The sequence below is a fragment of the Siniperca chuatsi genome, linkage group LG15 (genome assembly GCF_020085105.1).
Source record: "Siniperca chuatsi isolate FFG_IHB_CAS linkage group LG15, ASM2008510v1, whole genome shotgun sequence".
Taxonomy (NCBI): Eukaryota; Metazoa; Chordata; class Actinopteri; order Centrarchiformes; family Sinipercidae; genus Siniperca; species Siniperca chuatsi.
Window position 1 is genome coordinate 26,871,614 of NC_058056.1, and position 27,919 is coordinate 26,899,532.

At 40.1% G+C, this 27,919-nt stretch overlaps 2 protein-coding genes across 3 annotated transcripts in view; both read right to left on the reverse strand.

Annotated features, from left to right (window-relative positions):
• Positions 1 to 917: 917 nt before the first annotated feature.
• Positions 918 to 4,733, reverse strand: wdr89 (WD repeat domain 89). Of its 2 annotated transcripts, none has more exons than XM_044167103.1 (2): positions 4,492 to 4,733; positions 918 to 3,808 (listed from the first exon to the last, which is right to left on the reverse strand). In XM_044167103.1, exon 2 carries the CDS (start codon positions 3,776 to 3,778, stop codon positions 2,642 to 2,644), a length of 1,137 nt encoding a protein of 378 aa, XP_044023038.1. In that variant the 5' UTR covers positions 3,779 to 3,808; positions 4,492 to 4,733; the 3' UTR covers positions 918 to 2,641. The 2 variants fall into 2 exon arrangements, with proteins under 2 accessions (XP_044023038.1, XP_044023039.1); XM_044167104.1 differs by having other exon boundaries at positions 4,380 to 4,733.
• Positions 4,734 to 12,213: 7,480 nt separating this feature from the next.
• sgpp1b (sphingosine-1-phosphate phosphatase 1b) overlaps positions 12,214 to 27,919 on the reverse strand; it is a 36,376-nt gene continuing 20,670 nt past the window's right edge. Inside the window, exon 3 of the mRNA XM_044165969.1 lies at positions 12,214 to 20,606. Within this exon, the coding sequence (XP_044021904.1) occupies positions 20,055 to 20,606 (552 nt within the window). The 3' untranslated portion in view covers positions 12,214 to 20,054. The remainder of the gene's footprint in view (positions 20,607 to 27,919) is intronic.

Sequence of the window (27,919 nt, forward strand, 5' to 3'; positions counted from 1 at the left end):
ACTGTACTATAAATGTACTATAATACTTGCTTCGGAGGCCTGCGTGTTGCATGATTTTATATTATTATCATTACTGATGCATTAACATGCAAGCAGCATTTTAATATTACAGCTGGCTGCTGCGGAGCTAATTTTACACATTTTATATACTGTTGGCTGGTTTAACTTATAATGCGTCATATTTTATATTCTATTAAAGGTTTTTTTAAATGGTAATGTGCAAAGGAACTAGTAACTATATATGTCAAATAATTGCAGTGAAGTAAAAAAGTACAATGAGTATAAAGTGGCATAAAACTAAAATATTCAAATTATGTACAAGTACCTCAGAAACTGGGGAAATGACTAAAGCTATCATTAGTATTTAAAAATCCAAGCATCCACACTAAAATTGCTCAGTTTATGCTCAAATTATTTCTTAATTCTGGTGGCGTCGCAGCTTCACCAATACACAATATAAATCTTTGGAAAAATATATACTTTAAAAACAATTTTATGTACCGCCAATTGGCAGCAACTGTTAAATAACTTTAGTTACTACTTTGAAGATTCATATTAATAATACAAAATATAATCAACCAAGTAATCAGTTATGATGTAATATTATAGATAAGAAGATGACAAAACTTTATTGATCCCAGGGGAGTAATTCACAAGCTACCCAGCAGATAAAGTATGTCGAGTCGTTAAAGTGAGCTCCACCCTCACCAGCTGCAACAGTAAAGTGATGAACACATGACGCAGCAATAATTATAATCCAATAATATTATTATATTATTCTGAAATGGGCCATACTAGTACTTATATTTTGATGGTAATACTTTTATATTTTTACTTAAGTAAAAGATCGGAGTACTTCTTCCACCGCTGCAGAGGTTTCCTGCTCCCAAAGGATGAAAAAAGTAAAATTCCTGAGATGAAAATGGTTAAATACATTTATTTTGGAAAATAAATGCACCATATAAATAGCATATTTAGAAAACAGTAAAGGCACTATATATTTAAAATGGATAAACATACATGTATTAGTACACTTTCAGTATCAGCAGGCGTAGTTCCACTATTATTTTTACTGCTGCTGCTATTTGCGCAACTGCAGATTGATTTTTCTGTGATCTTTCCAAAAATGCAACAAATTTGTCATAAAGGCATCATTTAAAAAAAAAAAACACTGAACTGCCTTGAAATACCTGATTTGCACTAACAGTTTTACTATGACTGTCCCAAAAATGCATACTTTTGTCTGCTAGTATGAGTGATAAAATATCGGGTATTTGCTTAAAAAAAAAAAATCATAGAAGTGCATCTTTTCTAGAGGTACTCTCCTGTAAAGCAAGTTCATCTGACATTTAATAATTTAATGACTCAGCCGGTCTCATCACCATGTAAATATGTGGTGTAAACTTTGATAAATAAAAAACCCTTAAAAAGATTGCTCAATAACCTTAATGAGATTTTGCTTCAACAGCCTCAATCACTGCGAGATTTCTCCTGAGTCACACACACTTCACGCCAATCACGTTATTCCACTCTTTGCCATTTGAGAGCGACAGCTGCTCCCTCAGCGGGAGCCTGCTGTGCCGGGCGGTGGATGTGATGCAGTAACAACAATTCGTCCAGCTGAACGAATCACAGCAGCCTTAAAGGAGAAATACTACAACAACAGAATGTCACAATAATGGACAGTTTGACAAAATTGGTTAAAATCTTAATTTTAAAAATGAAAATATCAGAGAAGCCTCAGCTGTGTCCCAATTTCACACAAGGTATACAGTATGCATTAAGATTCCCAGTATCTTGTTTTTTCAGTTAGTATTCAAGAAATCGACGTACTTCACTGTTTCGTACTAACATGCGAGATGCGTAACAATGGTCGTCGACCAAACTGCCGCTGGCAATTAAACTTCACGAAGAGAAAAATCTTTTTCCAAAAAAAATGTACATTTTTTTTCTTTGGTTTTCTGAGAGCTGCCCTGCGTAGTTGTTCCAAAAATCAGAGGGTTTAGTCTGCAAACTGACATCTTTGAGGATACACAGGTTTCACTTTTCCAGCCTGAGCATACCTCACACTCAAAACCTGCTTAGAACCTGTACGCAGTATGGAATTGAGACACGGGGCTTGTTCACCAAGTGGCAGACCCCATTTCCACCTTACATTAATATACTGGATCAGGAAAAACGCAGGTTAATGCAGGTGTTAATGCACGTAGAATCACCCAATCGCAATGCGGGCAGAAGTTCGCTATTTAATATCAGGTGTAAATGCAAAGGTTAGTGGATCAGATGTCACTATCCAAATAATGTATCGGGATCACGTTAATACCAGGTGTAAAGGTGCGGCCACATTAACCTTCTGTTTTAACAAAACTGTCCCGCGCTCGGACGTGATGTCACGTTTCTCGTGTGGATAAACAAATATTGATCAGAGCGATCGCAGACTGTAAACGCTGTACGAGACGCTACGGTTTGTGTGATGATGAACTAAATATAGTGATAAAACACACTAGAATAATAATTTCTCCATTTCCAAACACAGTGCATCAGTGTTTCCTTTGGCTGAACGAGCTCATCCGCCGGGGTCAAAGGTGAACGCTGACCTGCGACGTGCAAGTGACGTTGACATTTTCATTCAGTGTCTTGGCTACGCTGCCTTCTTCTCTCTCTGGTAGCCGTGCTTTTTATGCGGCCTGGATTTGAGTCTCAAAGCTGATTCGCTCTTCATGGACTCCCTTTTCCCTGACGCGAGCTCCTCCCCTCCTGGTTTCCATAGCAACAGCTGGGCGTCCTCTCCCCCAGTGACCAGAGCCTCCCCCGCTGCGTCCCATAGGAAGCAGCGCACCGTGGAGGCGTGGCCTCCCTCCAGGCTCCTCAGCAGACGAAGCCCCCCGTCGTCACACTCCATCAGGTGGAGATCCCCGCTGTTCATCCCTCCGACCACCAGCAGCTTCTGGGCCTCCTCCAGCCACCTCCCCCCCACCAGGTAATCCAAGCCTCCCCCATCAGGCAGCAGAGTCAGGCTGCGAGCGTCAGAGGTGCTGAAAATGGTAAGAGGCTCCTCTGTGTCCAGCTGACCCAGATCCCACAGGTGCAGCCCCTCGTCGTGGCTGAGGCACAGCAGCTGGGTGTGATCTGGTCCGGACCAACAGACTGAGCCAGCAGAGGAGTCGGTGTTACAGGTGGCCAGCAGCGCCTCCTCCTCTGCTCCCCGGCTCAGGTCAAAAACATTAACAAGGCCGTCTGTGGAGCTGGACGCCAGGCGGTCTTTGTCTCGAGGGTGGAAGCGCACCTGTGTGATGTCATCACTGTGCGACTCAGAATACACCCCGAGAAGCCCAGCACCTGCTTTCCTGACGTCCCAGAAAACCAGGAAGCTGTCTTCGTCGTTCACCTGCTCGGTGCCGGCACACAGGAGTGTGTCGCTGCAGCTCAAGTCGAAGCTACAGTAGCTGTGTGATGGGTCACTTTTAAACATCTGGGCTGCCTCTGTCCCGGGGCGGCGGACGTCCCACCCCCGGACCGTCCCATCAGCAGAACCCGAGTACAGACAGTCAGGGGAGGTGTGGGAGAAAACAACCCCACAAAGCGGCCCGCTGTGGCCCCGATACTCTCCCACCAGGTTCAGAGAGTCCTTGTTGTGAAGGTGGATGGTGAAGTTGGAGCAGGACACGGCCAGCAGGCCGGTCGGCTGCAGGGCGACGTCCAGCAGGTAGGTGGGTTCCTCTGGGCAAGACCGCAGCGCGATGGACAGACTTTTGAGCTTCTCCTCCAAACCCTCCATGGCAGCTCAGCGTGACGGGATTCAACCACACTAAACAGGAAGAAAAAAAATCACAAATTTAAAGTTGCGTTTCAGAAGCCAAGAAGCTTCTCGTTACGTTCAGTGCGTTCAATCTCTCTGAAAAACACACGACTTGTAAAAAATTATGTACAACATAACGGCAACAACTGGTTAAAACATTGCCTCCTCTTCTCTGGCAAGACTCAATTCAAAATTCTAATCCTTTAATATTTCCTTGCTTGTTGGCCATGGTTATGTGCACATTAGGAGATAACTTTTGATGTTTTAGGAATCATTATAAACCATTTTGCAATTCGGCATACAGTCAGTACAACAATAAACGATAATTCAAGTAAGTTAATATTTATTTATTTAATATTCAGCTTGTTATTCCCACCGTCTTCTTCCACCGAAATGTATTGCAATTTGAGAATTTATTAGTGTCGTTTGGTGGATGCGACCTATGGCGAATTAGGCACAGCAGCATACCAATTTGTAAAGGTTATAAGTCGTATTCAGTGTGATATTTATCTTTGCCATTAAACAAATAAGCAAAAAATATTTTGAAAATGTCAACGGAGTTTGGGATCGGCTTTTTCACCTTTGAGAGATTCGAGCAGAAATCGGCTCACAATCACCGTTTAAATTCAGTCACCGCGCTTGTGTGTTATGTGATGTTATTAATGCGTTATGTGGTGTTATCTTCAACCTACCTAGTTGCTAGAAATTTCCACAAATTAAGGAAAAACAACCGTTAACTTTGTAGGCTACCTGGACACGTCTGTCGCCATTTTGGACAAAACACTTACTTATACACTTTGACGATTTTATGAACTATTTTAACACTAACGTTAACCAAGAACCCCGTAAAAAGCACCGATAATTTCGTCATACTAGTTTTGCTCAAAACACGCATGGAGGATATCCTCTGTGTCACAATATTTACAGCCGGGTCGGAACCCTCCCTCAATAAATGGTTCCGCTGTCATTAGATGCAGCAAATAATGTTCAGCGAATTAAAAATCACCCCCCATAATTTGTAAAATAATAGTACCATATATAACTCTACTGCAGATGTAAAGTTTATAAGCTCAAATAGTTCTAAACTTTGGTTTATAAACTTTGTATAAAAGCAAATACAGAAAATAACAGCAGTGTTTCATCGGTGTAAATTTGTTCAAGTTTCTGATAAACTATTGATTTTGTGTTCACCTGGGTTCAAACTGATAATTCATATAATTTTAACACTAGGCTGATACTATGCTGTTTTTGCCATAATAACAATTTCAAGTGAATTGCTTACTTCACTATAGAGGGATTTTGATATAAAAAGGGATTTTTTAAGACATATATTATATGTCTAAAACATATATACATATATATTTGGCACATATAGAGAGATAACTGAACAGTTAACGCAGGGGCAGGATTAGAACTTGGAAAGTGTATTTTTATTTTTAATTGTTGTCTTTTTAAGGAATATATGGTGCAAATAATCCAGTTTCACCAGATGTTTTTTGTTGCAGCATGAAAAACCTCTGAAACAGCATCACTGAACACTAAAACTCTCCACTTAAATCCGATAAATAAAATCCATTGCTCAATCAGTTCATCAGTAAATCAAGCCTTTTGTACAACAAATGCAAAAAGTCCTTTGCTAGAAAAGAAACTGATGCCGTCTGGGCCAAAACTTCAGAGTTGGTTAAAAAGTAAAGTCTCACCTGGTGCCTCAGGCAGGTACAGAGATTAGTAATGAATGCAAATCTTCAGGTATATTTAAATGTCCTGGAGAGTTTGGTTCAGGTGTGAGTCCTCAGTCGTCCAGCAGGTGGGAGCAGCAGCTTGCAGTTCTCTGAGTGCACGAGGCGTTAAAGCTGTTTCCAGCTGACCCAAATCTGAAGTGGCACCTCAGCCACACAGAAACAAATTAAATAAATCAGGTCTGAGTCTGAACCTGAGGAGGCTTTCACTGTCATTTCAGGTTTAGAGAAGACACCGGGGCAAAGAGACTGGTTGAAATATGACTCATATACTCGGTTTTATGTTGATGTCCGAACGCTGAAGCTAAAACCTTTCTTTATACGGAAATTTGCATGTCTGCTTAAATTGTCAGCTGTGAATGTCTTAAGAACTTTATTTAGTATTTTCTTTAGAGTTAAAGCTAATTAACGTGGAATTCGCAAGGCTGACGCTGAGCAGCTGACACCCAAAATATTGTAGTAATAGTACTTGAAAAATGACAAGTATTTCATGCAGACAGAGAATAATAATGTCTGATCCCGGAAACAAAAAGAGGAGAGAAGTGTCATCAGTGTGTTATTAGTTCGACCCAAGCCAGTTAACATTGTGAGGTTCCTGTAACAAAAAAAACTGCTCTCAGAGTCAGACGTTACCTCAGTGGCAGGTTTAAACATCAAAAAACTGACTGACCACGGTTTAAGGAAAACTCTAAAATGCATAACATTCATTAGTAGATTAGTGTCTCTCACTTCCTCCTGTTAATAACAATCACAAATAATATGACATCTTTTCCTGATCAGCAGCTTCAGTGCAGTTTAATGGCAGAAAATGTTTCGGCAATCTAAAACACTGACCGTTAACATCAGGGTTTGGTCTCAGTAACTCGGAATCCATCACCCTGTACACTGCAAAAACTATAATAATAATAACTTTATTTATATAGCACCTTTAAAGACGGAGTTTACAAAGTGCTTTGACAGACAAAGCAAGGAAAACAGGACACCTAGAAGGCAGTGCAACAGCAGAGAGCCAGCAAGACAAAATTAAACACAGTGAGAAGAAAAATGATGATGAACGATAAGAACGGTAAAAGAGAAAAAACAATAATAAAACGAACAAAACTGGACAACTTCTTTGATTTGTGGTTTAAAGCTTAGCTGAGAATCAAACAGTCCCAAATATCTGGCAGTGGGCTTCACGTCTGCAGACAGGGGACCGAGAAAATGTTGCGCTAACAGCTGACATCACTGAGACGATCTGAAACGGCAGCTTGGCCTTTTTGGGTCGTCGGGTCTCAGGGGAAGGTATATCTGTGTGTCGTCTGCGTAGCAACGAAAAGAGACGTTGTGTGACGTTGGATTGTTCGGCCAAGTGGAAGCAGGTAGGTAGAAAAGCAAACTGGATCTACCTGTGGTGACCTCGCAGGTAATGTGAGTTGTAATAATAATAATAATAATAAAACTTTATTTATAGAGCACTTATCAAAACAAAGTACAAAGTGCTTCACAACAAGAAAAATAAAATAACACAGTGAATGACGAAATATAAAGAAATAAAACACATGAAATACAGAAAAGCAATAAAATAAACAGTAAAATAAACAGCCAGTTCACGTAAAATCAGGATCTGCTTTCAGATAAAAATGTGTTTTGAGACGAGATTTAAACGAAGACACTAACGCAGACAACCTAATTTCTTCGGGCAAGTTGTAGAGGATGAGTAGTTCATGGCCTGGCTCCGGATTATATTTTAGACCTTGTAATCCCTTATGAACCTTCACGTAGTTTGAGATCTTCGGGCAGGGGTCTCCTGTCTGTTCCTGAGTCCAGGATGGAAACTAAGGGGGGCAGAGCTTTTGCCATCAGGGCCCCGAGGATCTGGATCAACCTGCCTGAAGACATCAGGCTGTCTGAGTCAGTGTCTTCGTTTAAGTCTCGTCTCAAAACACATTTTTATCTGAAAGCAGATCCTGATTTTACCTGAACTGGCTGTTTATTTTATTGCTTTTGTGTATTTTATTTCTTTATATTTCGTCATTCACTGTGGTATTTTATTTCTCTTGTGAAGCACTTTGTACTTTGTTTTGATAAGTGCTCTATAAATAAAGCTTTATTATTATTATTATTATTATTATTAGTTCCTGTGGTGAACGCGTAGGTTCTTTCTGAAAGGTAAGAACAAAACGAAGTGCCGTGTCCTTGATGCCAACCCAGGTTTAAAGACGGTCAATTCAAATGGCATGAAAAGCTGCACTTAGGTCTAAAAGAAGTGAGATAATCTTAGATTTAGATTTGTTAAATGCAGTCTGACTTGTTTTGAGTGTGGATTGGATTATCTAGTGTTGACTAAGCAAGGCTATTTGTTATAATTCAAGTGTCACTTAATTTGTAATTTGATCATATTTGGGGTTATGTTAGATATGAGGTCTGTTACAGGTCCTCCAGTATGTTTTTACACTTATTTTAAGCTTTAAAGTGTCAAGAAAAAAACATCTTCATGAGGTTTTAGTCTTGTGGTTTACACGAGGATATAGTCTCAACTTGTTTTTGGGACAAAATATCTCATTTCAAGCTTTAGTCTTTTGGGGTTTTTGCCTTTCAGATTCCATTGACAACAATGGTCCTTCAGATGGTTTATGTCTCATTCAGTTGTACAATTAACAAAACTGTAGTCTCAGAATAATCAATATACACATGTATAGATATAATGATCTAATCTCTAATGATGAGTCAACCTGAAAGCACACATCGCACATCTGCAGCAGTGATTACAGATGTGCTGGGCACAGACAACATGATGCAGGCTTCATGAGAAAGGACTAACTTCCTCATTATGAGTCAAAGGTGAGATTTTCACAATGCCGTTGTTAATAAACAAGACTAAGGCTGTATTCACACCGAGTCAGGCATTGCGGCGTAAACGGCAGTCCTTTCATTCATTTGAACGGGGGGCGGTGCGTTTAGGCTGCAGTTGAAACGGAATCAACTTTTGGAGAAACGCAACCCGACATCACTCTGCTGTGGCCAATCATGTAAGCCGGCGATCAGATCAGTCAGCCTGAAATATCACTGAAACCAGGCGCTATCCAGGCGCAGTTCACGGACCAAACCGTGACCCTCCGCCAGCTGTGTCCTCGCTTGCTTTATGTCGTATACTCAGCTTCGACGCCTGGCTCGCAGTCCATGCTGCGAAACAGCGATATCAAGAAGCTTCCTTTGGTTTGTGTTCATTTGTTTCCAGGTAGTCACACACACACACACACACACATACACACACACACACTAACAATATCAACACACACTTCCAGTCTTTCACAAACACACCGAGCAAATGTTTATTGTTTGTTGTATTCCAGATTTTTTTCCTTTTAATCTCATTATTACTACTACTACTTTGGCAATTTTGTCTTTGTTACACTCGTGCCAATAAAGCATACTGATTTTGATTTGAATTTGAGAGAGAGAGCAACTGTGGTCGAGCGAGCTAGAGAGCGAATGAAGACATGGAGCGGGAAATGCGGTTATTTTCTGATTGTTTCACAGCGGTTTACGTCCACGGCCGCGCACGCCTCCGCACAACCCTGCGGGAAGTGCCGCAACGCCTGATTAGGTGTGAATACGGCCTCAGAGTGTACAGCCACGGTGGTGCTTTGATGCTAACATGCTCACAGTGGTAATGTAGTTAATTTAACCATGTTTGCCATTTCAGTTTAGCGTGTTAGCATGCTAATATTTGCCTGTGTTCATTTTGTGACCAGGCACTTAAGACTGAATGTGAAGCAAATGTTTCGCCTTGCTTTGTTCACACTAATGTGATCAGTTAACTGTTTGTGCAGTCTGTGTTTATTCACCACAAATAGCCAATGTACAGGCTCCTACGTACATTAGCTGCAGCTAGCTAGCAACGTGCAACGTCAAATTGACCAGGTAATCCACTTCTTTCTGTTATTTTCCTCCAATTTCTTCCTGTCTCTTTATATAGTCATAATCCCTCAGGACGAGCCAAATTATTTTTATTTTTTGCTCGTTTAAAATGCGACTTTACCTTCATTCGCCTGCCGAGGGTGAATTCATATCTGTTTGCACCCGCTCCCGTCTTTGCATTGACTTTATATGTAATCGTGCCAAGCCTTAAAAGTTAAGTCTTACAACAAGCTACATCCGCCTTTGCTACTAAGACAGGACAGTCATTATTTGCATATCCACAAGAGGTCACGGGTCAGGAAAACGCGAATGTATGTCTAAGTGTTGAACAAAGATCTCCTGCTGACAAAGTGACAGAAAGACGGGACCAAAGACACTGATGGAGATTTAAAAAAAACAAACATATTCCTTTAAGTGTCCCCTCCATCTTGGCCTCGGTGTCAGCAGGTGTCTTCAGACCAGCCTGTGTGACTCAGTCATTTCCAATAAAACATTCACAGAAGCTGAACCACAGTCCTGTCTGCTTTCACTTTCGTTGACACGCCACTTGGGCAGAGGAAGAAGAAGAAGAAGAAGAAAAAGAGAAATGTCTTTAACGCGCAGGCCAGCAGCTGCAGCTTTGGCAGAGCGAAGTGGAAAACCGGTCGTCCTGTGACACACCACATCGCCACATCGCCATCTGCGGATGAAGTGAAACCCTCACGGACTTATTCAAACAAAGATCAGCCACAAGAACTGCTCACATGTGCTGTGTCACACGTTAGGAGGAGGTTACCCACATTTTTTTTAGGCCCAAAGCCCAAAAGGAGACGTTTATAGTGTTGCCCAAAGACTGTAAATAACCAGCCCGAGGAGCTCAGCAGGGGTAGACAAAATAACACGAACACTTAATGAAAAAAAAAAAAAAAAAGCTCTTAAACTTTGAAGAGACTTCTGAAACTCTGTTTCATGTCGTCATGATTTTTTTTTCCCCCCAGTTTCTTTTGACGTCCGAGATAATTCTGCAGTTTTTCTGGTCGATGCAGCTGCAGTTTGGTCACAGATGGTTTAGAGGTCTGTTCTCCCATCGTGCCTCAGAGAGACTCAAACATTTTCACCAGCAAACCCAAATCCAGTGGTGGAACGTAATGAAGTACATTTACTTACTTAAGTACAACTTTGAGGTACTTGTACTTTACTTAAGCATTTCCATTTTATGCCACTTTCTACTTCCACTCCGCTGCGTGTCAGAGAGAAATATTGTGCTTTTTTCTGCACTACATTTATTTGACAACTTTAGTTACTAGTTACTTTGCAGATTCAGATTATTAAAACACAATATAATGAACTAATAAATTATCATTCAATTGTATTTATATAAATTCATAACAGAAGTTATCTCATTGCACTTTTCCTATAGAGCAGAAGAGACCGAACTCTTTATAATATTATTTACAGAGAGCCAACAAATAAATGATGATGTTATTATGGATTACTGTAAACTACCCAGTAATCAGTGGAAATCAGCTCCATCTTTACCAGCTGCTTACACATAATGCATCACTATTTATAATCCAATTATATAATTAGTTTGAATATAATTTGAAATAGGCCATTCTGCGTAATGAGTACTTTTACGTTTATGGACTTTAAGTACATTTTGATGCTGATACTTTTGTTCAGTAACATTTTGAATGCTCTGTGGTTTTACTACCAGTACTTCTTCCAGCGCTGCCCAAATGTCCCTGTGGCTCTGCACCAACAACAGAAAGCATAGGTGTGGATACAGTAAGCACTAACGTTAGCAGGCTAGCAGCAGTTAGTGACTCAAAAAGTTGAAAAAAAAATAATTAAAATGAATTATCCACAATATTATACGTTAGTTTTAGCTACCAAATAGGTACTAAGGTTTGGGCCTTTGTTAGCTATAGCTAACTTAGCTACTGTCTCTCACATTAGCAAAAATAATAATAGTAATTTAATTATTTTAATTCCGCCATTTGCCATTGACAGCCGAATACTTCCACCTTGGAAGTATTAATGTATTAATAATAATGTACTTTGTTTAGTGCTAATTAGCAAATGTTAGCACGCTAACAGGCTAAAGTAAGATGATGAACATGGTGAACATACCTGCTGATCATCAACATGTTAGCATTGTCATTGTTAGCATTTGTTATTAGCATTTAGCTCAAAGCACCGCTGTGCCTACAGCATCACAGAGCTGCTAGCATGGCTGGAGACTCGTAGCCTTGTTAAGACTCTTACTTTCTATATTTTTACAATTATGTTTGTGAAGTTTTAAAATTTGGAACCCCAAAATTTGGAAAACATGTTATATATTTACTATGTCAGCTACTGTGCATACTATCTATGTAGTAATGGAGTTAAGATAACCAAAGAGCAACAGGTACATTATTTTATTTTATCATCTTTTATTTATTTCAGTTAATTTCCCACAAACAATCGGACAAATAGAGCTTCTTTTTGAATCATAAATCAAATCCAACAATAAAATCTGCAGATAAATTAAAAAATACTGCATAAAAGATGTTCACGTGCGTCCGATCAGGACACGACTGAACAGCTGAAACTGGTTTTACCGTGAAAACAAGACGGGTTTAAATTGCAAAATCACAAATATCACACCTGTTCTGCCAAAAGGATTACTGACAGTGACGTAAGAGATAAAGCTTTCTCAAACTTAACGTGTGATGTTGAATGTTTTATTAATTAATCAATTTACTCTCCTGAAATGGATCTGCAGCACTTTGGAATGAAACTCTTAACAGGTGAATCACAGAGGGATTTATTTGGTTTCTGACAAACAGACAAAACTCAGTGACTCATTTTTCTCATGCAAATTCAGTGAATGCAAATGTGACCAACGGTTGAAATCAAACATTTTTTAAACTTACTTAACATTAACATAAATTTGACTCAACGTTTCAACTACAGTGACTCACATGTCGCTAGTTTGAGTGAAGCAGCAGTGTGGGGAAAAAACTAAAATCTGGTTTGAACTCAACAAAACTTAATTATCAACCAGGAAACAGTCATTTTTCCTCCCTGCAGGGAAACATTAATGCAGCTACAAAGTGCAAAAGGCAACAGGACAGGACGAAAAGAATAAAAACAAAAGTCAGGACCAGAGTTCTCGCATGAAAGATAAAATCTTCATCTTCCTGAACAACAATAAAGGCACTGAAGGGAAGGTGGAGCTAACTGAGCTGCAGCTACACAGTTCAGCCACTTTATATTTGGTCAAAGTAAGAATGTAAAAAAGTCTCTGAGATTCAGTATTTCAAGAACATGTTCACGTTGCCGGGCCCCTCAGCCTCCGGGGGCCCCAGAGGAGCTGAAAATGTGACCTTTCTAAAGGTTCCTGTGTTATAAAAAACAAACAAACAGATAATTTATGCATTTACTGATTTTGTTTGTGAGTTAAGAGGAAATTTGGACATAAAGGGAGCTACAGAAACGTACATTCTGGGGAGTGCTTTACCAAATCTGGTGTTTTCCGAGCACCGAAACCACCGCGACATTTGGTCGCATGACAACCAAATTAGGGAAATACAACGAGATAGTTCTGGGATTCTGTCATATGCCAAAATTTGGGATTATAACAATTAAAATTAAGATTTATAATCCTTTTGATTATAAGAGATTTTGGAATTATAACAAATAACACAGTTTGGTATTACAACAAACTAGATTTGAGATTCTACCAAATCACAAAAAAAAGTGTATTATGACAAATAAAATTCAGGATTTTAACTTTTAATTTGGTGATTTTACTAAATGATAAAATTTTGGATTATGAGAAATAAAATGCAGCATTATGAAAATAATTGGGGATTCTACTAAATAACAAAAACCTTTGATCATAACAAATAACGAAATTTGAAAAGATTATTACAAGTAAAATTTAGGATTATCAAAAAATTTGTGATTCTATAAAATTTGAGATTACAACTAATTTTAGGAGGACGTCACCAAATCCTGGGATTATTTCAAACAGCGCTGTACCACATTTCTGTCTGACAAAAAAAAATAAAAATCACAAAATTTTGGGACTCTTGTTTCCTATTTTTTTTTTTTGGTCCAATTTGGCTAATTATAATAAATTCCAATCACATTTGCACAAAGTTTAATTGTGACATTAAACTGAACAAATTCAAATCCACCGTAGCTCCTCTGAAACGTCTTCGGCCAGCTTTAGTTCAGCGAAATAAATCGAAAAGCAGATGAAATGAAATCTTTCATCAATCCAACACTTTCTGTTCAGTTCAGTCTAACACACACACACACACACACACACACACACACACACACACACACACACACACACACACACACACACACACACACGCTGGTGAGCTTGAATATATGGATGGAAAAACAATTATCATCACCGTCAGGAAGTTCAGTTCCGTCCTGCCGGCCGAGACGCCTTTAAATGCTTACAGCTTGTTTGTCAGCGCTTCAGCTCACGTCACACTGGCTGCGGGTCAGAACGTGTGCTTTGTGTCGGAGGTTACTCTAAATATCGCAACAACGGGAAAGGGTTTTGGCTTTGTGAGTTTAAACCAAACTCCTCTAACTCTCCAAAACTTTCCAGGACCTTGTTTGTTTTTCAAGCTTCTCCACACTTTGCAGACAGATAGAAAGTGTTTAACCTGTGTGTGAACTGGTGGAAAAGCATTTTATTTAAGCACCTGGTGGTGATGGTGACATTTGAGACAAAACGTAACGCCACCACAGGATTAACAGGAGTCGTGTGTGTTTTGTTGATGAATCAAAAACAAAAAGCAAACAGGGATAAACTTCCTGTTTCACTGGTTCAGGGAAAACCACATTCAGACAAAATGAACGCAACAACAAACAGAAATACGTTCGTGCACGAGGCAAGGCCACAGGAAGTGAAACGAGCCGGGCAGCGGACATCCTCTTTTAAACTGACCAATCGCAGCTGGTCGGTTTGAGGTTAGGTTTGTAACTGCTGTTTAAATGTGACGAGTTCTGGATTTGTAGCTCGGTCCGAAAGTGACGATCTGCTTGTTCGAAGTTCGTATCCAATTGTGCAAATTAACTTCCAATCATTTTGTCTTAGCAATATAAATTGTTGAAACAATAATAATCAATTAGTCAATCAACTGAAACTGAAACAGAATCTGTGTTTTGGACGTTTAGAGGACGTCGACTTGGGCTCTGGGAAACTGTGACGGGAATTTCTTGTTTTTTCCTCCCAAACAAATCCATGAATCGAGAAATTAATCGACAGGTTAATCAAAAATGAAAATAACTGTTAGCTGCAGCTGTAATTTAAATACGGAAAACTAAATATGCATCTTAAATAGTATCACAGTTGCTGGAATACTTTTAATTCCTAAGTCAACTTTTTCAAGGAAAAAAGTAAAAAAAAGATGCAACTCTACCTGCCAAAAATAAATATTCGACAAATTAAAGAGCACAAATCAAAGGACTGCAGACAAACTGTTATAATTCTGATTTAAAACTCACATTGTCCTGAACTGCTTTAATTTCAGTTCAGTTTCCCACAATCTTTAAAAAAACTCTTCAGGAAGATACGAACTCAGATTAACATCTAGGACCAACTTCATCCTTTCTGCCCGGCTCGGGGGGGGGGAGAACAGTGCATTCTGGGAACAGTGCATTCGTATTAGGACAGTACCGTACACAAACACAACAACAACAACAAAGAGGTCGGCTCGGCTTCCTGCTGCCCTCGCTGAGCCAAGTTGGACTGTTTTTCTCTGGACTTTGCTGGTCTTCAGTTCAGAGGTGAAAGGTCACCAGCAGAGGGCAGCAGCACCTGAACGCTGCTGCCCGCTGGTTAAAACAAAAACGTCCTCTAAAAGTGCCCTCGAGCAAGGCACTTCACCCACAACTGCTGCGGCGGATAAACACGAGGAGGAATGTGTGAATGAAACATCAGGCTTCGGTCATTATTGCCTCGAGGAGAGCGATTCAGCACAAACGGCAAACGGTGAAATGTACGAGGCCGAAGAACAGCACTCGCGCTTCTGAATGCTGCGGTGAAGGTCCGCTCTCAGAGACGCTCAGTGATCTGTAGCTACACCTGTCGAACCGGCTAAACCCAATCTCTTCATCCACCAGTTAATGTAACGACAACCTGATCCAATGGGAGAGGTTCTGGGTGGTGTTCGGTGCCAGAAATTATCTAAATTTAGACAAAAAAGAAAGAAAGAAAGCTCAACACAAAGTCCACCTACTAGCTTTTCCCAGGGTTTCCAGCCGATATTAGCTCATGGCAGATATACCGTATCGGCGTATATGTTGTCCGACAAGCATCAAGGAATTGAAGCACACAAATTCCAAAGATATGTTTCAGATATTTTACGTTCAGCAGCTCTTCTGAAGCTTTCAATCAGCTACTAAAGGGACCTTGTGGTGAGACTTCCTTGTCAACTGCTGTTTCTGAGCTCAAGGATGCGGACGAGAGGTTTTTAAAGTGCTCAGAAAAATGGAAATTTAATCATCTACAATTTCAGAAACACTGAGCAGATTTTTTATCTGCTGAGCAAAATCATGTAATGTGTATTAAAAACTTTAGAAACGGGGCCACATTACGTCCAGCAGAGAGTGCTGACAAATGCTTCTCTTGTAATCATAATTCTTTAATTACCAAATTTAGGGGGATCATTGTCAAAACTGTTTATGTTAAGAACGTTTGTAATAATTGAATAACTCTAAAATATCAGTATTGGCCTCAAACATCCTGCATCAGTCCGGCTACACTTTCAGCCACATCTCATGGTCTTCATCAGTCTTGCACGCTGACCTGAGAAAAGGTTCTGGAGAAAGCTGCGAAGTGGACGCTGTGTTGAGATTTTTAAGAATAAACTTTCATAGTCAGATTTCTTCCACTTGTGTCTCTTTTAAACTAGAAAACAGAGCAGCTACTTCACTACAGTAACATGTAAGCACTATTTCCTGACTGATGTCGAGGGTTACTAACTGATCACTGAGCACGTCTGATAAGAACACAAACCACCGTGCTGCTGCTGCAGCTGCTGCTGTAAAACACATAACTAACATTGACAACGGTCACACGGTGCTAGAACCCCGACGGGACGTCCTGTTTGGTTTCGAGAACACGAGTATCCACATATAGAACATTTCTTCATTCCAGAAAAGCCTATAATTTGCAGAAATGTTGATTTTTTTTTCTTCCAGCGGCAGCAGAGTTGTAATGTCCATGTGATCTACTTGAGGGAAACTGGAGAAGACCTTGGTCACTTCTTAATAAAATGTAAAGCAGGCACAGGGGGAATAAAAACTGCCTCATCTTCAGTAAAGTTCAGATCGGTCCAGTCTCACAGGCATCAGGGGCTGTTTAGTGGTCCGAAGGGTTTATTCATTACTGACTCAGCTGTAGCGTGGGAGGACGAAAGCTAGAGTCAAAGTCCACGTGGACGCGGAGGAGTCTGTCTTTCTAACTGCTGTTATCAGACAAACTCCTGCTTATATTTATTTATTCATTTATGAATCATTTTTATGGGACAACCTGAAAGATGTTTGTTGAGGTTAAGCAGTATAATGAGATTTTGAGAACTGTAAAAACTGTTTTTCTTCTTGTTAATCTTTTACAAATTACATTAAGTCTATTTCTGTAATAGAATAGGAAGTATTATGTAAATAAAATGCACTCAGTTAAATACTGAAGAATTCTATAACACCAAAAATTAAGGTCAGAACAGTATTTAAAACCTCTGGCGCCAGATGCATAAAACTCTGAGTAAGTTCACGACTAAATATGGCGGAAATGTGAAAATGCATTCTTTTATCAGACGTATAAAGCTCCTAGTTACCCATAGACGGATGTAAACACACCTTTAATCACATGTTTACATGAAGAAGAACGGCAAAGAAGTGTTGTGTTGCATCTGTGAGGCATTTCATGCTACTGTTACCCGCGGCTGTGACTATTTATAACGCACACATCATTAATTCATCACATGTGCCTGTACCACTGATATCTCAATCACCATCAGCAGGGAAATGAAATGATGCCTGCAGTTTAAATGGTATTGGTATTTTACAGCTCTTTGTGTAGACAGCAGAGAAAACACACAATCAGTGAAATTAGCGAACATCCTAAACAAACAACGTTTAAACATGTGACTGTCTCTCATCTTATTTTTCCATCTAGACTTCATCATATCACCCTCATCTCGCTCTGGAAACATGTACTGGCCGTATATGTGAGGTGCACGCAGTTTAAATGTGGGATTAGGCGTGTGCATGTTTTTTTGTGTGCGTATGCATCATTTATACATCTGGCCCGTCGGCTCTGTTCAGATCTGATCCTTTTGTCTTTCCGCAGGCAGTTTATTTCGGAGACGGAAACCACCGACTGAGCTGGTGTTGGATTGTCAAGAAAACTGAATTTTGACTTTAACACAAAGTTTATTAAAGTCTATAAAAATGCAAAGATACCGCGGCAAAACAGAAAAATGTTTCAACTTTTTTGAACTTTCAGCAGAACAACTTCCCGTTGCGATCAAGTTTTATTAAACTTATTGATGAATTCAATCTTTTGCTCAATTTCTATTGATACTGTCCGGTTACCGTGGCGACGCTGCAGCTGATGTGAGAAGCTACAATATTTGACTGTTCTGCTTTTTTATGACTTGTATAACAAGTGCTTAACAATAAAAAAACTTTTTTTTAGCACTGTTTCAAGAATAAAGTTGAAATATTCTGAGAGAAAGGTAAAAAGTCAGAATGTTTTAAGACTTTACAGAGTGATATTTAGAGAAAAAAGTAATTTTATGAGAATATGATATATGACACGTAAAAGCTGAAAGACTGCTTTCACCTGTTTACTACAATGTATTATATATTACCATTTTCTCATAAAATTAAAACTTTTTTTCGAGATATTTTCACTTCATTCTAAAATCTGAGGCCCTACGACTCCATCTGGTTTACCTGCCGTGAGAACGCTACAAATCTATATTGTTTGAAATATATATTTTTTGCCTGAACTGTATTGTCGTCCTCCCTTCACCGGCCTGACCTCCCTCTGTCTCTCCTCCGTCAGCGCTCCACGCGTCTTCCCTAATGAGAGCAGCGCTATCTCCGCCGCCTCCTCCCTCCCGACACGAGCAGATGATGAAACGCTCCTCTGCACAGGAAGTGGATGTGTGCCATCGACAGCAGGAAGTCAGTTTACAGTGTTAAAAAAACAAAGCTGAGCCAGGTGGACAGATTCCTGTCATCCTGACAACATTATAGATAAAAAAAAAAAAAAAAAAAAAAATTTAAAAAAGTGTGTGCCCGGTCACTGCTTCTTTACAGGAAAAGCAATCAATCTCAGAGCAGAGAACAGACGCTAATTTGTCTGAATAAAGACAGAAACAGTAAACAGAGCAGACAGAGTGGGAAGAGCCCTTTAGGAAAACACTGTACACGTGCGATCAAACACCTCGAAAACGACCTGATTCTGCTTTCTGACTCGTATCGGTCTATTTCAGTCAGACCGGTAACAAAGTTCAAGAACGTTAAACCAGAGAAACCTTTCTCCACTAGAATAAACTCTGATACAAGAATAAGGACGTATAAAATCATAAGGATCTTATTGCTTTGAGAGGTGAGACAGATCAAATATTAATATTAAGAAGCTCCCTGACAAAGAACCACACAAAGTTTAAACTTGAGCTGAAACAATCTGTTGATTAACCAAGTAGTGGATCAATAAAAAATGCAACTATTTAGATGATCGATTAACTGTCACTCAAAAACAAAAAAAATATTTGCTGCGGTTGCAGATTCTCTAAATGTGAGGTTTTGCTGTTTTCTTCTGTTTCATATCATTGTAAATGAACATTTTTCAGCATTTTCTGACATTTTATAGACGTAACGATGAATAAAAAAAAAGAATCGACAGATTACTGGATGATGAAAAGAATCGTTAGGCGCGGCCCTACACTGTGTCAAGTACTCATCCACGAGGTTTTAAACGAGTTACTAAATACTTTTCAGCTGGTAAAAGACTGACTGTCTTTCAAAAACTTACTTGGGTGGTTCTTTGTCTGAACTCTTAATAATAATAATAGCATTAATAAAAATGTGAAGTAATTTCTCAGTAGCGATCAGTGGCATTTTTAGTCTTTCAGAGGCCACTGTTAAAAAGCTTTTTGCTCTCTAATATGGATTAAGCTGGTAGAGGAGGAGTGGATGTTTGGTTCTGACACTGTCGAGCTGTCGCGGCGTGTCCCGGGATCAGGAAGAGCCATTTGATTTTAAATAAATCCAAAAGCAGAACAGAACAGAAATATCACTCGCCACAGTTAGAACTGAACAGTCACTGAACAGGCCTTCAGGACGCAGTCGGGAAAGCTGTTAGAAGCAGTCGGCTGTTCCTGGTTCCTCCTTCCTGAACCCAACTTGAGGCAACAACGGGGGAAACTGAAAAACTGATAACATGTCAACAGACAGATCAGTGTTTAGGCTTTAATCCACCTCAGTCCCATCCCAGAAAAAGGAAAACGGTTCTGGATGGGAAATCTGATCTGATAACAGAACATTAGGTGAACATTTGGAGGGTCACTTCACTGTTGACCAGGCAGTGAACTGACATCCAGTCAGGAGAACTGCATGTAGCTTAAGAGGAACGGGACCAGGAAGAGCACGTTGAAGCCCACGGCGCTGTAAACGATGTAGCGGTAGGGCAGCTCCACCTCCATGTGCTGCCTGGCCTTCCTCACATCCGTGCTGGGCACCCCGAACACCCGGCACACCAGCGGGATGGTCAAGGCCTTCATCAGCGCCCGCGTGGCCACCAGCACCAGCACCCCCAGGAAGAGTCGCAGCATGGCCACGGCCACCAGGCCGACGCTGAAGGCGGGCACGGTGAAGGGGAGCTGGTCCGGTGTCTGGTCGGGCATCAGACCCAGGTAGTAGTTGACGTGGGAGGCCAGGGCCACGCCGGCACCCACGCCCAGGATCTGAGCGGTGTCGCCCCGCGAGGTGCTCCAGGTGTCCAGGGTGAAGGAGAAGAGGCCCAGGCCCAGGTGGAGGGAGATGATGATGAGCGGGGCGTAGCGGCAGGTCAGGTTGAACCCGTCGATCAGGTCCAACGCCGGCAGGAAGAAGAGCAGAATCAGGAAGCTGTACAGGACGCCGACCGTGACGTCCTGGAGGAAAAACAAACAGAGAAGCAGACGGTTACAGTATTTATCTGACGGCATTATCCAGACAGAAGCACAGAGAGCTCAGGGTCACGTTTAGGGGCCGAACACATAGGTGCCGTAGGCAAATGCAAATAACACTTAAACGATCTCAACAGCCAACTTAAAAGTAAAAAAGCTTTTGGCTAAAAGTGAATAGGACACATTTATCACAATTATTTGTTATATTGACAGCGAAGTGTAGCAATAACCTTTAGGAGCAACTCTCAAGTGATCACATGATTAATCACATGAATGCTCTGACCCGGAGTGTAAGAGCACTTTTAAGTCAAAAGAAAGGAAAAGAAGAAAGTGAAGGATTTTCACTTTTATCCAGACTTTTACTTTTAGCAGTTTGATAAGTAAAAGGCACAGGCATAACAATCATCTGTCATTATTTTTTCACTGTTGTTCTCACAGAAAAAATCCGACCTCTGACCCTTAACTAATCCAGTGTGCACACACAGCAGGCTTGAAGTCTAAAACTGTATTGGCTCATACTGTAGTTTAATTTCATTTAGTTCAAATACAGTTAAAACAAACTTCATTCAAACATGTTAATGTGGTAAAATTTCCTGAATATTGCATTTGAATTATAAACACCATCTTTATCAAATAAGGTCTTATGTGTTGTTGATATTTAATGGGGCATTTCCTGCTGGATAAAGGAAGTTGAGGTCGACAGGAAACAGGAAATCAGCGAGCTCAACATGGCAGTGAACTCTGGACTCAAACACAAAGGTCGCTGCAGTCGTATTTATTGACCCGAGCAGCAAACTGACAGTTGCCTTCCTGCTCCAGCATTTACTGTACGCGTGGATTTGACCTCTCAAATCTGTCCCTGATTTTACCGCGAAGCTGACAAAGAACTCCTGCTGAACTGTTCAAAACTATTTCTGAATTGATGATTCAAAGAACAAAACTGCTGCGTTGCACTTCGCGCATCTGGTCAGCATCTTAATTATTTTTAGAAACAACCTGAAGTAAATTAAATGCTTCAGTGCTGCTATTTTACATTACTGTTTTCCTACAATTATCAACTGTGGAAACTAAAATCAGAAAACTAACTCTGTATTTCCATCATTTATCAAAACGTTTACAATCATTTCAATTCATTATTTAGAACTGATGCAAATCAAAATAGTTTAGAAACTGTATCAAACTGGAAAAATAAATAAATATCTTGTTGGCAAAAAATTGTTAACATTTTCTTAAGTTGTTGCCACAGCATATACTGTAAAAAACCATACACAATCACTTCTGCAGCAATACTAGAAACAAAATCCTTTTTCTAAAGGTCAAGCTGCTTTTCTTTGTTTTACATCACACTAAAGCATATATCTTTGGGTTTTGGACTGTTGGTCGGACACAACAAGACATTTGAAGACGTTTTTCCACCGTTTTTCATCATCAAACAATTCATTTATTTATTGAAAAACCAATTGGCATATTAACTGGTAATTAAAATAAATCGTTATTTGCAGCACTAAAGAGGTGATAATAGGGGGGCATCGTCCTGTAACTGAGCAGTGTAAAGTGCTGGTGGGTTAATGGCCCCGATACCGACCTTATTAAGCAGACTGAGTATTGGTCAGACGTGACAGATCCACACTGGGCTTATAGCAGTTTCCTGTTCTGCTCTGTTCATTTGCTACTGAGCTCATTTTGATGCATAAAACTATTGCTGACAGCATGTAACTTCCTGCGTGTGCTTCACAATATATGCATTTTAATGTACAGGCAGTGGTAGGCCATCACAACCATCGCAGTTAGCTAATGTTACCAAAAATTGACTCCCTATATTTTATCCAAACTATAGGGAGTTCAAAAACTGCCAGGGCAAAAGCGTGGATTAAACTGTTTTTATTTCATGTTTAACAGTTAGTTATAGCCATAAGAATGATCCACTGTCCACTTCCACATGAGTTGATATTAATCAGCTCACAGAAAAGTTTGTAGATTTTAAATTACGGGGAATAAAGAGCACTGGTATCGGAGAGGGAAGAGTCAGATTGGTGCATCCCTAGTGTGTCTTACCGGGTCGTATGCCTGTCCCTGTATTTACCTACATGAATATTATGTAAATGAGAAACCTGTTTTAAATGATGGGTAGAATTTCTGCCATGGAAACCTTTTTTTGTCCATTAATGTTTTTTTTTTTAGAGTGTGTATGGGTGCGGCAAAGACTCCCTGCAGCAGAAGTGTAAATCAACTCTTAACAGTTCATCAGGCTGATGAGGTGTGTACAGTATTTACATTGCTTCAGAGTCTGACAGCAGGCGTCTAATCAGTGTCTACGTTCCCTGGTTAAGAAATCAATGAGAGCTGCTGTAAATTTACATTAGTCTCCATCCACCAGCCAAACCTTGGAACATACAGCTGTGCCTGGCAGGTTAGCCCACTTGGACAGCCTCGCTGGAAGGAAACCAAGGTCCTCCTGTTACAGTTTAAATATCTATCTGGCTGCTTAAATACATGTTGTGGTACATATAAGCCCTGATCTCACAGTCAGTCATTAACCCGTGCTGAACTACGAGCGCCAGAGCTTGCGTCACATGTTGGCATGCCGCTCAGCAGGAACTCGTGTCCCAGCAGACTGACTGACAGTACAGGTTCCACTGCAAGGACACATTTCACTGTCCGACCATTTACAGGCGACTCAGCAGCGAGGTAAACCTCTCAGAAGGTCACTGCCGCTGCAAACTTTTGCCAGCCCTCTCGCTCTTAATGACTAACACACAGAGAGTGAAAGCTTTCAGCTGTCTGTAATTTTCTCCTCCACTGACACAACTAGAGGGAGCTCTGAAACAATGAGCTGCCTGATCTAAAAATGTCCAGAAAGAGGACGAGTGGGTGGCATGGTGCCCTGAGGGAACAACAAGGTACATGTTATTTGGTAGATGCTTTTATCTTAAGTGCTTACAATGAGTGTATATATTGTCAGCGTGGCTGGCCTCAGTGGAAGCAGAACTATTATTAACACTGTATGTAAAGTCTGACTCAATGTGACTCCTGCCTGCGGTTCATCTGGAGTCCTTAATGACTTAATGGATCCTGCTATCAGCATCCATTAAATGATTGTACAAGTTCAATTAAGTTCAATTTGTGACATTTGGACAGCAAGTGAATGATAACAGTCTCTTCTCCCTCAAGATGTAAACACGTAGTCAAGTCAAATCAAGTGTATTTATTAGAGCTGCAACTAATGATTATTTCCATTATTGATTTATGTGTCAGTTATTTTTCTCAATTAATCATCTGGCCTATAAAATGTCAAAATAGTAATAAATGCGTATGTCCGTGTCTTTATGGCTTGTTTTGTCTAAAATCCAACGATATTCAGTTGCTTATCACAGAAAACAAAGGAAAAGCACCAAATCGTCACACCTGAGAAGCTAAAACTAGTGAATTTTTGGCTAAAAAAACTACTGAAATGATTAATCTTAATTAATCTAGCTCGACGATTTATACAGCCCAAAATCTCAAATAACAAATTTGCCTCAGATGGCTTTATAATCTGTTTACCGACACCTGCTATCCTTATTGTGCGTTCAGACAGAACGCAAGATGAATTTTAGAGGCAGTACGACTGTATTTAAAGACATGAAGACCATGCCACTTCAAAATGTTTCTTCTGTTTCTACTACAACTTCAGAAACGTACAGAGACAACAGGAAGAAGGTGAGAGACTGCAGGGAAGTTACAGAAAGACCTGGACTACTGGTGAGTTTTGACATCAGTCAGAGGCTGAACTGCCACACGAACACAGGCACACTCGCACAGACGCAGTTGGTGTGTATGTCGCTAGCTAGCTTACAGCTAACATCTGTAAAGTCGGTACATTGGATGTTTGGGGCGAATAAACACAGAATGCACAAACCAGCAAAAAACAAAAATTCGCTTTGCTCTCAATCTGAACACACCTTTAGACCCTTGAGCTGGATGACGAGAAACTCGACCTTTAAGAGGAAACGTGTAGAACGTTTGAAGGTGATCCAGTGGCATGTTGATGCAAGGGTTAAAATATACTTCCCGTTTTGACTTAATCTAAGCGTAAACTAAGCTTTAAATGAATGAAGAACGCCAAAAATCTGTGCTCAGTGAGCAGTCGGGTTAAAGGTTTGCAGATGTCGACAACATCATCAGTAGCAGAACAGCTTTTTGTCTCCGAACTCTTCCTGCAGAACAAAGGAGGAGGAAGTAGTTTTATTGGGCGTGATGATTTCCAGAACACATTAAGTGCCCAGCAGGCCCGGCAGAGCAGACCGCTAATGGCTTACCATGTGTTCAAGCTCCACTCCCTGAAACAAAACAGTCCCTACATGGCCCGACTGTGGAACTCAAATCAGACACCAGACTGTGTTATCAGATGGAAATGAGCTGTGTGCATGTTGACCTACAGATTGATCTATCTCATATAACTTCAGTTCTGAGGTCTAGACCCAAATGTGTTTCTGACATCACTGTTTAAACAAACCCAGTTCATGCGCTGGTTAAAGAAAACATGAAGCTGCTGTCTATGGTGATTCATGCTCTTAACCCTTTGCTGTTTGCGTCACGCTCCTCCTTGGAGTCATAACTCAGTCAAATCAGAACGCAGACCTGATACACATATTTTGTGTGACTTACACTTTCAGAGGATATCATCATCTGAGATGTCTATTGTGAATAAACATTCGTAAATCCACTTATAAGTAGCATCTTTTAATTAATCAAGTCCAGAACTTGCCTGAGAATCATCATGTTGTTTTCTTCAGAATTAAAGTAATGCAGAGACAGTTTTCTGTACATCCATGGGTACACTGCAAACAGGAACCGCTAATAGCTAATTCTGCAAACTTATATAAATGTTTTTCGTGTCGCACTATCAATATTTTTTTGACATTACTAAAGCTCAGAATGTCCCATCAGCTCGGTTCTTATATTCATGTTACACTGAGACTCTCCTCTATCAATTCATATATGGATATTTGTCCTATGTTAAAAACCTGTGGACATACAGACAAAAACTTGCATACAACTTTTTTTTTTTGCATTAAAAAGTCCTAAAACACATAGCTCACATGCAAATTGATGCCATTTCTGTGTATCCCCATTACACACTTATTCTAAAAATAACTATATATGGCATGTCTGGCTAATACCTGCAAAAAGCCTGTAAATAAAGAGAGAAACATAAACCCTAGGGTTTAAAGTTAAAGCCCAGAAGCTGAAACGGATTCTTCCATCCCACTGGACTTTAGTTTAAAGTCTAGCAGAGATCCCAAATATGTCCGAATTACAGGGATGTGTGTCCTCTACATTTTTCCCAGTTGTTGTAATGATGCTGGCATAATAAATAGCATCTTTGGTTTGAATATTTTACCCGTTACAAGTATGACATGGTTTAACTGAAGCGTTGGAAAACACAGATACAGATTACAGATGTGTATGTGACACTGTGATGCAGTGTGGAAAAATATGGTTTCTTTGAGCTTATTTCAGGGGAAATTTTAGGGAAGATCAGCATTTAAGGGATTATTAAGATCTTACAGATAAACTGACATCACTAGTTACTGGTGGAAAGTAAATTGAAAACCCAGGCTTGGGCTGAAATGTAAAAGTTGCAGACATTATTTATATCCTTGTGAGATCGAGCACAAGGAAAAATGACCATGAGGAAGAGCAGCAGGAGTTTTTACAGACAAATGATTTTATCCAGACCACCTGACAGCACCACGAGGGGTCACATTCATGCTTTGGGTGACGTGCAGGAACAGGAGGAGGAGGAAGAGGAAAGGGCTGAGTGAGAGGAAGAAGAGAGGGACATGTGGAGTACAAACTGTGACAGGAAGAAATAGTAAAAGTACTTTGTAGGAAGGAAAAAGGTGGTTAAATGGTTCCTTGTTGTTAGTAAACAGACAAACAATGCACTCAAGTGTGTAATATTTTTAGAGATTTTACAGTGCTACATCCTCTGATGCAAAATGTCCACAAAACTTAACAGCTGAACTTTTATCACAGCTATAAATCCATAGCAGGTGTTGCACTTCGTAGAGCTGAAACAGTTTTTACTTGGCTACTTGTTTACTGGGTCTGGGTTGATTATTATTACCAATACATACATTCCATTTTAAAATTCGTTACTTCTTCCAAAACTTAAGGTGCACTTCACTAATTTAATAAACTAAGTCAATTTACTAGTAATGGCAGTTGTAAAACAGTTGTATAATGTCTTCTGTGGCTCTGGAGGAGCTTTGTAAAAGCTTGGGGACAACACATTTTTGACAGAAAGCCTGTGTTACAAACTGGGAGCATGGCGCTTGAAATATGTGAGCCTCAGATTCTACCGTGTCCACTGCTGCCTGAATGAAATCTTTACATTGCATTTGCAGTCTACAACACATGCAGTGGTATCAAAAAAGGCACCACCAACCCTGCTACTAATTTAAAAAGTCAACGTGTGATATGACAGTAAAGTTACTGACAGGAACAGTCAACCAAGGTGAGTAATGCTAGCGTTAGCAGCTAACACTACAGCACACCGGCCCCTAACTCCTCCTGGTTAACCAAAGCCACGAGCTGTTTTATTTACAACATGTATCAATGTAGCTTTGTTGAAAATACCACATTTAGGTGGATGACACTGACCTGGGAACCGAGGTGAACAACCCCCAGTCAGCAGTGAAAGATTCAGCGTCCTGGAGGACTGGCTAAAACGTTATCCACTAGACATAATTTAGTTTTTTGTTTTTTAAATGTAGTTATTTAAAAGTAAAAATATCAAATCTCATTGAATCTGAGCAGAAATAATATTAAACCACAGCTGAATTTCACAATTTGTATGTAACAATCAGAAAAATCAAAAATCAAAGGAATACTCTTTTAATTTCTTAGGGTTTAGGGTTATGATGGGTATGATATGCTCAAGGTTTAATCAACATACACATGAACTGGAACTGCATTTACAACATGCATCACTTGTTACATGGACTCTTGAAGCAACGTGAAACCAAGGAAGCCGTCTTGGGTGCGTTTTCCAGTTGTATCAAGGTAAACTACTTTTTACAGAAACATTACTCTTGGGAATGTTATTTATTGAAATTATGAGGATTTAAGTGCTCTCTCACTGTCAAAACCATAATCACAGCGATGAACTCCCTCTCAGACAATTCTGTTACTCATTAAAGGAACTGTCTGATTTTCGATGACAGTTGTGGTGCTGTGTTGGGATGCACTTGAATCTGGTTAAATGCCAAAACAAATCAGGCGTGCCTCAAGTTGCTCAGTTCACCAGGATG